Source organism: Actinia tenebrosa, unplaced genomic scaffold (genome assembly GCF_029948245.1).
Source record: "Actinia tenebrosa isolate PJP-AT-01 unplaced genomic scaffold, QUT_ActTen_1.0 PGA_scaffold1__47_contigs__length_23844297, whole genome shotgun sequence".
Taxonomy (NCBI): Eukaryota; Metazoa; Cnidaria; class Anthozoa; order Actiniaria; family Actiniidae; genus Actinia; species Actinia tenebrosa.
Window position 1 is genome coordinate 5,219,377 of NW_028292578.1, and position 14,507 is coordinate 5,233,883.

The window sequence follows — 14,507 nt, forward strand, 5'->3', positions numbered from 1 at the left end:
GCAGGGCTGGCGGGAGGCGTAGCTTTGGCGTATCTGCTCTGAGCGCAGCTCAGATCACTAGAAGGGGACTTGTCCCCTGTAATATATGATCGTCTTTTTGGAAAGCGACAAGAATAACTTTACCACTTATCTGAATCCCCCCATCAAAGCCCATAAGGTTCGGCTGGTTAGTTGTTCTTTGTACAATTCTTGGTATAATTTAGTCAATGCCTTGGTCACTGAGCATAAAGGCGGCGGCAATTATCAAGGCGTATTGCTGCCCGATGGACATTACACACCAATCACCCTTGCTAAGGAATTAGCAAAACACGGTTATACGCTCACCACGGGATTACCGCACGAAATGACCCTCAAACATAATATGCCAAACTATTCAGTAACTTTTGGAAAGTCTGACCCATTGGGATCTTTATTATGTGCCTCGGGTAAGACAATTACCGACGCGGCCATACCTGTGAAATGGAAAGTCTATTGCGACTTGGTCAATAGTTACAACAATGGAGAAAAGTCTTCTCTTATGTCCAAGTTTCTGCCCAAAGGTAATCCATTTGACCCAGTAGAATACACTCCCATTTCTTTAAGCTATGACTTGTCTAATTTGGTAGAAAGCATAAACATCACCATTAAAGTGGACGGAAAGACGGTGGATTTCAACGGACGCAAGATCAATCTTGTTTTGGAATTCATATAATGGGTCGAACAGAGGACAAACTCAAAAGGATTTACTATGGGCCCGAAGGTTATTGGAAAGGAGCGTCAGCTATCAAGAAACTCGCGACCGCGGCCAGGGTATCAGAAGAAACGGCTAAGAACTGGCTAAGAAAACAAACCCTCTGGCAGGTTTATCTTCCCGTGCCTAAGTACATTCCCAGGCCCAGCTTTACCGTAAATACCCCTAATGAAGTTCATCAGGCAGATTTGCTTTTCTTACCACATGACAAGGTGAGAAAAAAGACCTATAGGTACGCTTTGACCGTAGTCGATATCGCAAGCAGATACAAGGACGCCGAACCCATAACCAGCAAGGATTCTGGGGAAGTCGCAGAAGCCCTAGGTAGGATTTATAAGCGCGTCTTGAAATGGCCTAAGCTGCTGCAAGTGGATGCGGGGACAGAGTTCATGGGCGTGGTTACTAAGACCCTGAAAGACCACAGCACTAAGATTAGGAGAGCCGAAGCAGAGTACCACAGGGGTCAGAGCATCGTCGAAAGATTCGACAAGACCTTGGCCGAGCGTCTCTTTGGGTACCAGTATTGGAAAGAGCTGGAAGATCCCTCCAAACGCAACAGGGAATGGACCCAGAGGCTCCCCCAGGTCGTCGCGGCTTTGAACAACGAGGCGGCCAGGGCTACGGGGATAAAACCCAAGGATGCCATAAAAAAGGAAACACGTGGAGCACAAGTCCTACGTCAGAAGTTCGAGGGCGGTCTTCCCCCATGAAAAGAGAATAGGCGATGTCACGGTTCGATATCTCTACGGACCGGGTGAATTAGAAGGAGGATCCAAAAGAGCTACGGATCCTAATTGGTCTTTGGAAACTTACCAGATCCGAAGCGTAATAGCTAAGAAGGGTCAGCCCATCTTGTATTATCTTCACGATGGCCCCACACGTGGGTTCGTCATGGAAGAACTGCTTATCGTGTGATGTCCGAATGCTATCGTATGCACTCCGTCATCACACATCCATCGCTTACCGTCAAATGCAGACAGTGACACCTTCTCCTGCGTGACGTTATGTATCTGATGACCATAGCTGCGCAGGCTGTTCATCTTATGCCGCTGTTCCTTGCGTGTTCGTAATACGTTGAGGTAGGACTCGTGCGTAATGTCCTTCTTAACCACGTACTTTTTTACGCCTTTAGCTTTCTTTTCTACGCCGTCTAACTTTAGCACGCTGTACATCTTTGGTTTCAGACCCACGTACTCTACTATGGGTTTTCCTAACATTTCGTCTTTCATCTTCCCAATTACCTTCTTATTCTTCGCAGAGTAAAGGAAGTGCTCCTTCGGGTAACCGCTGGTGTCGTACTCGTCTATGTCGGGGAGGCAGTCTTTGTAAACGTCTTCCGTTTGCACTTCTAGAATTAGGGAGTCGGTGTCTGTGTATAGGAGGCGACAGCGGTCTCCGTACTTTGGCTTAAGCTTATCGTAGTAGAACTCGTACATAAGCAGCTTCGATAGATCCAGCACCGTAAAGCCTGTGTAAACGGGCTTGTTTAGTAAGAGGTTTACCCTTTTCATGTGAATCACGTAGAAGTTCAGCATTTCTACGTATCTAACGAAGCCTGGCTGTGACACGTATGCTTCTGCTTCCTCTTTGGTGCTGACTATTTTTACGCTTACGCGCTTGCGGATGTTCTCCATTGTCTTTCCGAACACGCTGTTGTTCATCAGTTTGAAGAGGTTTTTCTCGAAGTCATTTTTCGCTGCGGTACGCTTTTGCGTGTTAAAGTCAATGTAGGGGCGCATCCAGGGTTCCTGCGTGAATTTTAGGACTCTGTGGATCTTCTCTACGCGCATTCCGTGTCGCACGTAGAACTGCAGGTTGCGGTAATGTACCACGTACTTCTTCTTATCCATCAGGTTCATAGTTAGTTTCCTGTACGGTTTGTAACCAGGGCACATTTGCTTTTGCAGCGGACTTAGCTGCTTAAATGGTATCTCTATCGCTTCTGGTGCTAAGGGGAACTCATTGTGTTCGTCGTGCAGGCGCTCTGGGTACTCCAGATCCACTTCTAAAACGTAACCCTTGTCTTCCTCCTTTCCTACCTGCATGTAGAAGTCTATCGGCTTCACTGGATCCCATTCGAAGTCTCTCACAGGTAGGTACTGTGACATTGCCCAACCATAAAGGTTATTCGCATCCAGGTAGTAAATGTATGTGGTTGGTTTCTCTGGGTCGTGCTCTACTAAGGGGTTGTTTGCGCGGGCGTAACGTCGGCTGGGCCCGCATACGCCGCCGCGGATACCGTCTTCCATAAAGCGGTACATGTCGTATTCCGTTAGGAGATCCAACTGCGCATTTGTCTTCTTTAACAAAGCACTCCAGCTGAGCCCAGGAGCCGTGTAGAAATTAGCGGGATCCAATCCGTAATATTCCATAGCCATCTTTCTGAAGCTTTGGAAAACGTCTGCAAGCAGCACTACGTCAGACCTTAGGTAGATGTCGTGGTAGTCCCCCATGTTCTCACAGGAGTACTTTTCCCACACGTCTAACGCATGCTGGTACTCCTCATCCTTTATGCCGGACTCGTTTAGGGTGCTGTAGAAGCGATCTTTGGGTGGTAGGGACTCTTTGAATCGATCCCAGGAATCCATGTATTCGTATGGGTAGACTCCTTTCCTTTCCGCACCATATTGACTGGAAATGGGAAAGTTGGTGTTATACTTTACGAGGTTTGCCAAGGAGTCCGCCATAAACTGCTGCGAATCTAAGAACTTTAGCTTACCCACAGTTACGGACATGTAGCGCTCTTTGTTGTTGGGTATGCATTTGACGTCGGAGCCGTCTGTTCCTTGTAGTAGCAAATGGGAGTCGTACCCGCGGAGGTTGTGAAAGAACACCGGAATCTCCATATCTGGATTTACTTTGAAGTTTATATTGCATTTCCAATGAGCCGCTCCTCTGTATTTACCAGTGATGTGGCAGTGATCCCTAACCTTATCCACATAGAAATCCTCAACAAATGCTTTGTGGCAGTGAATGCAGTGCGTGGAGGGCTTTCCCGGCTTCTCACCTTTCTTAGCATACTTCCCGCATTTAAAATGAGCTTCTCCTAGATACTTTCCATCTTCATCCCACGCTTTCTTGGCTCGTCTTCCAAACTGAAGAAGCGTATGTTGGCAAATGTGGCATTTTTTTGCCTTGTTAAAAGCCTCCTGGTTCTCTTTGGTAAATTCCATCTTCTTTGGACGTCTTAATTGTTCTCTTATCTCCCCCTCCTCTTCTCGCAATGCTTCTAGAAACTCATTAGCTGCGTTCTTACCTCGGTAAATCACAGGAGGGTTTGCTTTACCGTCTGATCTGACTACTATGTAACCAAAGGAGCAGATCTCGTGTAATCCTACCTTATTCGTGGCAGCCACGTTTCTGCTCTTCCTTAGTTATCAACGCTTCGAAGTCTGCATATATCACGTAAGGCACTTGCATCTGCTTTTGATGGTTTGCGTATGAAAGCTCTTTGTTGGTGGGCATCTGGATCCGTTGCGCCACTTCTTCGACTCCGCGGCAGATCTCATCGTGTTTCTTTAGGGCATTTAAGGATGTAAATGACAGCAAGCAGCAGTCGCAGAAGTACTTTTTGCCTTTGTGCTTAGTATGTCTGTAGAATAGTCTGCTAATGTGTTTAACCCATGAGTAGTGTCCGCCGTGGTAGAATAAATGTACGCGCTCTCCTTTACTTTTTGACAGAACTAACGGTACTATCGTCTGCTCTCTGACTCCGTAAACGTTAATTGCTAGATCGTTTATTTCCTCAAATATGGGGATGTCTATCAACTGCATGGGAAATTCCACACCATCCCACTCTAAATCGTCTGTGGGATACTTACTTGTCCTACAGGGATCCTTCTCTGCTGGATACAGTGCAGACCTGATTGCCCACATAAAGCATCGATTGTCTTCATTCTTCACGTTTACAATAGCCTTCTTCCTTTCTACCCACGTTGGTAGCGGTACGTAACTCCCCCCTCGTATGGGTACGTACCTGGCCATACTTATCTCTATTCCTTCAACCTCCTCTACTGTCCAACCCGATCCTTCTTTCGTGTAGTTAGACAGCGACTCCATTATTGCTTCTAAGGCTTCACTGAGTGAACTATCCAGATTCGTGGATTCTAATATCACTAACGACTTTGATCGCAACATTGCTGTCGTCATTACCTCGTCTTTTGACAAACTTACTTCTACCATTATGCTCGCTTTCAGGGCTCCTAATTCTTCTATACCTTTTCGGAGAGTCCTTTTAACCTTCCTTTCTGACTGACGCCAAAACTGTCTAACGTCAATCTCACCGTTACCGGGTATTGACACCGTGCTGAAGTTGCTTTGGGATTCCATCTATATAATAGGAAATATTTTATACCTAATACCAAGCACTTTTTAGGTCGTCGTAGTCGTACTCACAGTCCTGACAATGCCAAAACAATTTAACCTTAGTCTCAAACTTCTTACCACATCCACAATCATAACTGCTCATACACTTCGTCTTCATTTTCAAATGCTTTTTCAAATCCGCTTCTTTCTTAAAAGTTCTCTTACAATCTTCGCACTCCATATATAGACTAACATATTTAAGTGCGCTGTTGCCCTCAACCACACTTGGAGTGGGGGTCGTCCGTAGGTGGATTTTTGACACGGGTCTTGCCCGTGTTGAGATTGCGCTGGAACCCCCATTCCCTATACTACTAATGAAGCACCTCAAAAGTGATTGTCCACCCTGCAATAATCCCCCTAAAGCGTAAATAAACAATCCCTAAGTGGCCGAATTAAAACTTAAAGGTTACATCCTTTAATGAGGCTAGGCGTTCGACTAAAATACTACTTTTTTTAAACTTTTATGTATTTATTTCAGTTCCAATTGCTCCACCAACGATCACTTACGTCTCAAACAGCAGCTCAACCAGCATACTATTAAAATGGACACAAGTTTCAGACGTCAATGTAGTAGGATACGCTGCCTTTTACAAGGAAGAAGGCAAAACGTTTTTACCCGGAAATGTCAAAACGGTACCTGCATCTGATCAGTTAATGGATGTCAGTGGGCTCAAGAAGTACACCAATTATTCATTAGTCCTTCTTGCGTCTTCATCAAAAGGAAACGGAATTCCAAGCATTTTCGTGAATTCAAGTACCGACGAAGATGGCAAGTAGTTTAAGAAGTTTATATCACTGGTTTTCTCTTGTTCTTTAGTTTCTCTTCTTCTTTCTGTTGCCCCCTGTAGCCACCCCCCCCCCCCCCATTCCTCTCTCTCTCTCTCTCTCTCTCTCTCTCTCTCTCTCTCTCTCTCTCTCTCTCTCTCTGTCTCTCTCTCTGTCTCAAAATTAAAAAAAAAAAATTCAATGAATGTTGTTTTCGCTGTATTGATTCATTTTTCTTCTCGCAGTTCCCAGCAAGCCACCAGGAAATTTCAAAGTCGTTATTCAATCCTCTACGTCCTTTCTAATAACATGGGAGGCCATAGCACAAGAATTTGTCCACGGCATACTCCTAGGTTACAACGTCACATTCATAAAACATGGCTGGGATAACGAACGAACACCCATGTACAAGATTGTTGAGCCAGGTACTCATACCTTAACGCTGGAAGATCTTGGCAAATTTACCACCTTCACAATTTCGGCGTGTGGCTTTACTTCTAAAGGATGTGGCGTGCCAACTAGTCAAGTAACGGCTCAAACATCAGAAGACGGTATGTATATTGGTAATTCCTCATGTTTTATAAAACCATCATGAGAATTGTGTTAATAGTTGTATGCATAATTTCATTGCTTTCCTATTTTCGACTTGTTCTCACTTCCCGACTCTCTGAAGTAAAAGCTTTTTGCGTATTTTTTGCTCCTAAATAATAGTTTGTGTTGCGTGTGTCGTTGTTTGAATGTACCTTCTGTCAGTCCGATGTAGTTTTTCACTGTGTTGTCTCCATCTGTCGTTACGCTTGCTTCGTAGACAAGGCTTGTTGTAAGGCAGCTGTTGTTGAGTGGGCATTGCCTTTATTCCTGCAGTTACATCTGTTTTGAGGGGGTGGGGGTAGGGAGCTTTTTGAGGGGGAGGGAGGTGGGATTGCTGTTGATTATTTTCTTGTTGTTGATCATGGTTGATTAACGTTGATCCTACTTTAATTTGCCGAATCCCCTTGATTCTTCCATCTTTAACCAGTTTAGTCAAACGAGCGATGTCCAAGAAAACATAATAGTGAGAGATAATATTCTTGTTTCGTTGACAGTTCCTTCGATGCCACCTCAAAATTTTCAAGCTATAAACCTTACGTCAGAAAATAGCATAACGCTAACCTGGAACCTTGTACCGCGCGAACATATAAATGGTATCTTGGTTGGCTACGTCATCCGCTACCAACAAACGTCAGCGGCTGACGAGAAAGTAAAAACAGGCGATATAAAGACTAGGTATCTTGGTCCAGGTACCAGAAATATTGTGTTTGATGGTATACCACAATATAGCGTGTGGAAATTCCAAATATCTGCCATTACAAATGCTGGTGAAGGAGACCCTAGTAGCTTCACATACGGAGGTTAGTGAAGTCGGCATTATGAACATTGCATGCGCACTCATCTTCACGATTATACGCAACCCAACAATGCACTACCCAGAATCGCTCGGGCACGGGTTCAAATCCTGTTCAAATCCCGTTCAAATCCCGTTCATATGTTGCCATTTATACTGCGAGGATCAGCTCAATTTGAAGCACTACCCAGACGTTGGGGTTTGTTTTGACTTCTCTCAATCAAAAAAGCGTAGCTCAGAGTGTTGGAGATTTTATTGATAGAAGATATACAAACCCAGACGTCTTTAATTTTAGCGGGTTGTCTGGGTCGCGTACTTGTCGAGATAGGTGTAGACGTAGATCTTTTTTAAATAAGTAATGTTTAATAAACGAGCAAGAGTGTTTTATCGGGTATAAAACACGAGGCGTAGCCGAGTGGTGTTAGACCCGATAAAACACGATCTACCTGTTTATTAAACGGCTTAGAAAACTGATGATGTATGTTCTCATATTGTACTAAATACTTTACGAAATGAACCAAGTTTGATAGAGAAAATCCAAGTTAAAGTTTATGCAAATGAAGACGTATCTTTATCAGATATAAAATCACCTTCATGGTCATGATTTCTATTGTGTTTTCCTCATGAATTATTAATGAGTTTTCTAACTGTATTTATTAAGCTCTTGTTGGCTTTCTTAATATAATATGCCTTAATATTTATTATTATATCTTATAATATTTATTATTATATATTTATTATTATATTTATTATATCCCTTATGCGATATTTAAGTTCCATAAGCATTTTGTTAGGATTTATATTCATTTGGGCCTGTTTCTGTTACTACTATGAAATTTGTACTGTAAGGTTCACACTGTGCATTTATTATTATTTTAGGTATGTAATGTCATACGAGTTTTTCTCATTGACATTAGATGTTTGTACCTTTCGAAACCGGTAATACCGTGTTTTTATGTTTGGTACCTTAAGTTTAAACTTCTCTCTTTGGAACCGTTTAGAACTTTTCATTTGAATTAAAGGGCCCTATATTACGAGAGTAGGGCGGGCTTTTTGGTCCTGTATTACGAAAGTAGGTTAGAGAGGAGCTTAGTTGGATTCTCTATTCAATTTTCAAAATAGAGGGGGTCAAAGTTTTAGCATTGTTAAACGGGAAAAGGGGTTTGAATGAAAAAAAAAACCTTCTAGAAATCTGATCTGTAATTTGTATTTGTTCTTTTGCTAGCATCATGTCGGTGCCCCAAAATCCTCTATAGCAACTTTTTCGTCCATCCTCCATATTTGACTGTCGACGACGACGGCTCCTTCGATGGCGTGTTCTATAACATCACTGAACAAATGATTAAATGGGCTTGCGGGAACTGCAAAAATGGCCACGGAGAGACAGACCTCAATATGAAAAGTAATGGCAAAGGAGGAGATGCCTATAAACCGGGCGCGATTGACTTAGTCGACGACATTGATGATATCCCACATATCAGCTTCCCTGTATACGGCAATAAATACATGGATAAATACATGGGTATGTACGAGTATATACATTTCATGGACTCGCCAGGAGTTGTCTTCATCACTATCGACAATCCAGCTGGCACAGCAGGACAACGAATTATCACTGCTGTGTTCGGATGCTTGCCGTTGCTGTTGATAGCAGTGCTGATGGCTGTTCTAGCAGGATTCATCGTCTGGTTCCTCGTGAGTAAACCATCAATATCTTTTTCACATGAGTCGCCAGAAAATTTCCGAGATGCGCGAGCTTTGTTATAAATATCGCAGGTGCAAACATAAAAACGAGGTATTTTTGGTGGGTAGTGTTTATAAACAAACCTTTGGAAACCGTAGAGTCACATGCAATTTCTACAACCCTCCTAGAAAAGATTTTGTCTGAAGTGAGCTATATTACATAAAAAAGTCATAAATCCTGCTTTTGAACTAGAAGAAACTATTACCTAGTATTCCTTCATTAAAATAAATTCGTACGTATTTTCAATAGCGCGCATAAAATCTCGCCTACAAATGACTTGTTTTCGAATCGGAGCACCCGATATGATTATGACAGCGCTCGCCGACATTTTGGAAAAGATATGATCTGTTGTCATAGTGCAGGTACATTAATAGTACAATGGCTCAACGAATATCATTTCATAACAAACAACTGCTAGTTTTTGGATATATCGATTATTTCAATTTATATCTTGCGGCCTCAGATCTCAATGTCAGGGTATTGAAGGTGGGTTTCCCCTTTAAAAAGATGTCCTTGAAGGTTGTTGCTGCTGGTATGCAACTTTGTAAGTATTCAGGGAAAATAAGATAGAACATATTCAAACGCATAATTATAGTGCATCCTTTTCATAAATGGTATTTTTTTCTTTGATTCTAGGAATTTAGAAGCAATCCTGAGCAATTTAGTCCTAGCTTCTTCAGTGGTTTTTGGGATGGATTTTGGTGGGCATACATTTCCATGACAACCGTGGGGTTAGTAAATCTGCCTTGCCTTGCCTTGCCTTGCCTTGCCTTGCCTTGCCTTGCCTTGCCTTGCCTTGCCTTGCCTTGCCTTGCCTTGCCTTGCCTTGCCTTGCCTTGCCTTGCCTTGCCTTGCCTTGCCTTGCCTTGCCTTGCCTTGCCTTGCCTTGCCTTGCCTTGCCTTGCCTTGCCTTGCCTTGCCTTGCCTTGCCTTGCCTTGCCTTGCCTTGCCTTGCCTTGCCTTGCCTTGCCTTGCCTTGCCTTGCCTTGCCTTGCCTTGCCTTGCCTTGCCTTGCCTTGCCTTGCCTTGCCTTGCCTTGCCTTGCCTTGCCTTGCCTTGCCTTGCCTTGCCTTGCCTTGCCTTGTCCGAGTATTCTATATCCTTTGATTATCCAAAAACTCGTATTACTAATTATAATTACCCAGGTACGGCGATCGTTTTACCGTGACAGATGCCGGAAAAGTGTTTTCAATGATTTGGACATTAACCGGTATCGTCATCATTTCCATGTTGACGGGTTCCATAGCAACTGATCTGACATCCGAAACTGTCGAACAAGATATTATGCTATATGGAGCAAAAGTAAGCATTAACTTTATTTGTTTTGTAATTATTGTTGTTTTTCTGGCGCTGCTATTGCTGAATATTTTAACACTGGAAGAAATCATGCCTTCTTGTTGTATTTGGGCCGCGATTTCATCAGAATTTATCTATATTGAAAAAAGTAGTATAAAAAAGAGTTAGGAGGGAATGTGGGGATTTGACGGAGAGTTTCTTTGCGACTAGAGGTTTCTGATTATAGAGCTAGCAGCTTAAACGGTTGCTGTGGTTTCTTCACTCTGATCAAGCCAAAATGCATACTTGGGCACCACATAACACTTGGACTCTGGTATTGCCACTGATACAATTACTAGACGACCGTAAAGGTATAAGATAAAATTGATTCGGTTATTTTCTCCATAGGTTGCAGCTATTCATAATTCTTCAGAATACCGCTTAGGGATCCTTAAAAACGCCAAAGTAAACACAGGTTAGTCTCCATATTTGTTTCAAGATGATATTTCCAAAGGTGTAATAGTTTCAAATCCAGGAGCTCGAGAAACACACATTTCAATGTTTTATGATAAAAGGAATTATTGACTTTTGCCAAATATGAGCAGTATTATTTGTTGCGGATGTCTTAATTTTTAACCTCTTTCTTCTCTTCTTTTTATTTTTTCTACTTCTTCTCCTTTTTTACCTTTTCCTTCTTTTCCTTCTCTCTTTTTTTTGTAATTTTCTTTTTCTTTCTTGTTCTTCCTTATCTTCTTCTTCATCATCATCATTTTCTTCTTCTTCTTCTTCTCCTTCTTCTTCTTAACTTCACATTCTTCAGACAAAAAATACGGGAACTTCGAGGAACTCAAGCAAGCGTTAAGGGCTCGCCAAGTTCAAGGAATTCTGATCGACTTGTACGTAGCAGCTGAAAATCAAAAAAGCATTTTTGATTCGGAAATAAAAATAAAAAAGATATTGGATAAAGAGTTTGGTTATGGGGTCGTGCTTTCTGGTGCGTCTGCCGTTGTGCAACAAAGATGCAGAGACTTCATCAAGAAGAACATTGCTGACATTACCAAGTTGATAGAAAGAAAAACTAAAACTATTGAGGTAAGTCATTTAAGGATTTTCAGGCTTCTCCTTGAATAAGGATTGTGTATCGAAATATATGTGGTGCCTTACTGTGTAACAACATCTGGGTTTAGCCAATGTATTATCAGCGTAGTGATACTCGCCTCTCACCTCTGTGGCCTCTTAGCTTCCATTCCATTCCTGGACTGGGTATCACATTTGAGTATAGTTATTGGGTCTATTCTCAAGATTCGTACGAGGGTTTTCTCAAATGAGGTTCTCTGATTTTCTTCCCTCTAGAAAACCTAACACGCTTAATTTCTAGTACTGATCTATGAGCCGTGCCCTTACTTTGATTTTTCCGGAAGTTGTTTAAGGTTTAATTCGATTTTTGGTCAATCCAGAGGTTGATTTTGGGTTCGATATGTGAGTTAGCCATGCCCTGACTTAGACTAGTTATAGCGGTACCTTGTTTTTGATCAGCCCAGAGATCGTTTCAGGGTTTCACTGTGATTAAATGTTTGGTATAAAGTAGCCATTGTCTTGCAGAAGTACACATTTTTCGTTTTTCGTTTTTTACTGTTTGTCTAGTCTAACGAGGAGGACGCTTCAGAAGGAGAAGAAGAGATCAACTTGTTTGACAGCAATTCTACAATGTTTCGAAGTTTTCTGATGTTTTCCTGTGCGTTCTTGGGTTGTGCATATATACTTGGGTTCATCTATCATTTCGGCTGGTATCTGCCAAAACGGCGGGCAATATGCAAAGTGCATCAAGGTAAGTCTTTAACGGACTACTTTGACGATACGGCGGCCATCTTGGATCGCAAGGCATAATGGGGGCATCCTGGGGGGGCAATACAGCTTTGTTACAGTTATGACGTCGAGTTGATATTAAAGGCTCACCATAAGAGAATAAAAGAAAAAAATGAATTAAGGCGATCGATCACCTTTAGGCATAAAAGAAAGAAAAACACAAGAAACTCACGAAAAATGGCCGCCATATCGTCGAAGTAGATCATTACATTTTGGTATAACGAACGAGATAGCATCGACTACCGACCACGATTACAGCTAGACTTGCATCCTCTCAATTATAGCTTTAGACCTCTTTACCTTGGTGTAGTGACCGTGTGTCATTCTCTTGAGTATCATTTCGTTGTTTAACGGTTGCGAATGAGAAGACACGCGGTTTGAAATGGGAAAGCAATACCCTCAAGGTAAAGTGGTCTATAGCTAGCAACTCCAGTATGTATAATAATAGCACAACAGTACCAACAACAACAACAATGATTTGAAACAATGAAACATGTAATTGCCCTATTTCACTATGACGTCACTGCTTGTTTATGTGGGGGATAGAATCGCCAAATCCAATAGAAAATTTAACAAAATTTGCTCCAAGCGAAACAGTTTAATCTAAAATGGCCTGGTTTTCATATATAATATGTGTTAATATGTACTAAAAAAGTATTCTGAGCGTTTGCTGGCTATTCTACTTCTTTTCGTGGATTGATACGGGTTTTAGAAAAATTTTCGGCGAATTTGCGTTGATTTGACCCCGTCCGACGACCATGATCCTTTGCGTTTAAACAATAGATTGTTTTGATGTGACGTCATAGTGAAATAGGGCAATTTAGAACAACAACAGCTATACTGTTAATGGTTTTCTGCGGGAACGACAAACTGGAAACTGAAAATGACAACTCAATCAAGGCAACATCAATGCATTCATTACATATTAATACAACACGAATAAAACCATTATCACCGCCTACATCATAAAGAAATACTGAGATAACGAGAGTTGAAACATTTCTGCTTTGCACTGTAGGAAATGACGAGAAAAGCAAGGATAACTGTGCATTGTATAAAGACGAGCTTCTTCAAGAAATGCATAAAATGGTGGAGGAATTTCACCAAACACAAATGAAGAAACTTGAAAATATGAAGAAAAGATACAAGCAGGAAATTTTACAAATCCTCAAGAAAGAGAAAAGCATCACCAATAAGAAAAGTTTTCTTAAAATAGGGGAAGGAAAAATATTATTTTGTCTTAAAGATCAACATGGAGTGCGAGGGCTATCGTTTAAACAGAAAACATGAGTCATCTTTGTGTTCATTTCAGAAACTGCATGTAAAAATATTATAAAGTGTGGTATTTCAGACCGACAGAACGAAAAACGGATATATTTAATACAAAAATATCCCCATAAATTTTCTATTATCTGAGGCTGGATCTAACGTTATTCAATCCAGTCCAAAATGAGAGAAAATGTATGGGGATTTTTGGAGGCTAAATCCCTTATGTCTCAATTTCTAAAGCTTGAAACAGCCTTAAAGTTGTCAGAAACCTAGAAAATGTCATGATCTTTCCAAATGTGAACATTTCAAAACTGAATTCCAAAATTTGGAATTTGACGATGTCACACTTCACGATACGATAAAATTACTATTACTTGCTAGTAAAAGAAATGAAAAACACACGCACTCTCGAACGCACTAGAAGTTCATTTGCCATACAATGCAAGACTTTTAGTTAGTATGATAGGGCCGTATGAGGAGAACAGATTAAAATCACGTTTGCATGTTTATTACAGTTTATTTTAGTTAACATTTACTTTGATCGATCTGCAATTATTTCCAAGATAATAGACGAATAAGAAGACGCGTGGCAGCCATGAGTGGGATGATAACAAACGCGACTTACGAATTTTTTTTCAATTGTATAACTGTCTGTAATAATTAAAGCTAAAAAGCATAAAAGAGACGAAAAACAGGCGTCTCACAGAAAGTCCAAAGTCAAGACAAGATAGCGGTTGTGAAAACCAGGTATATGCAATTCAAAACGTTTGAATGACGGATCTTGTCGAATAACCAGTCAGAAGACGCTTATGGATCCCTTGTAGCACGTCAGAATGCAGCTAAATTTGTTGAACACGAAATGGTTTCCAATCAAATTCTCATGAGATATATTGAAATTCTTTTTGTCGTCCAAATCAAAGCTGGGAAGGGGTCTATTACGTCTGCTCTTGATTCTTCAAGAGGAATTTTGAAACTCCCAGTTAGTGAAAAAATAATTTTATTAAAATCACAAAGAATATTACAGTAATGCTTTTTTTCTATAACTTTCGCTTCAATAGGTTAATTTGACAAATAGAACTGAAAATGGACGAACGGGAAAAAATCCGTTC

At 41.3% G+C, this 14,507-nt stretch overlaps 1 protein-coding gene across 2 annotated transcripts in view; it reads left to right on the plus strand.

Moving 5' to 3' along the window:
* The window catches only part of LOC116300451 (uncharacterized), a 51,445-nt gene extending 37,538 nt beyond the window's left edge, over positions 1–13,907 (plus strand). For both annotated transcript variants that reach the window (XM_089033276.1, XM_089033275.1), the window contains exons 10-19: positions 5,574–5,864; positions 6,106–6,411; positions 6,946–7,251; positions 8,470–8,939; positions 9,625–9,719; positions 10,134–10,290; positions 10,672–10,738; positions 11,084–11,355; positions 11,908–12,091; positions 13,148–13,907. In XM_089033276.1, the coding sequence (XP_088889402.1) occupies positions 5,574–5,864; positions 6,106–6,411; positions 6,946–7,251; positions 8,470–8,939; positions 9,625–9,719; positions 10,134–10,290; positions 10,672–10,738; positions 11,084–11,355; positions 11,908–12,091; positions 13,148–13,419 (2,420 nt within the window). In that variant the 3' untranslated portion in view covers positions 13,420–13,907. The remainder of the gene's footprint in view (positions 1–5,573; positions 5,865–6,105; positions 6,412–6,945; positions 7,252–8,469; positions 8,940–9,624; positions 9,720–10,133; positions 10,291–10,671; positions 10,739–11,083; positions 11,356–11,907; positions 12,092–13,147) is intronic.
* Positions 13,908–14,507: the final 600 nt, after the last annotated feature.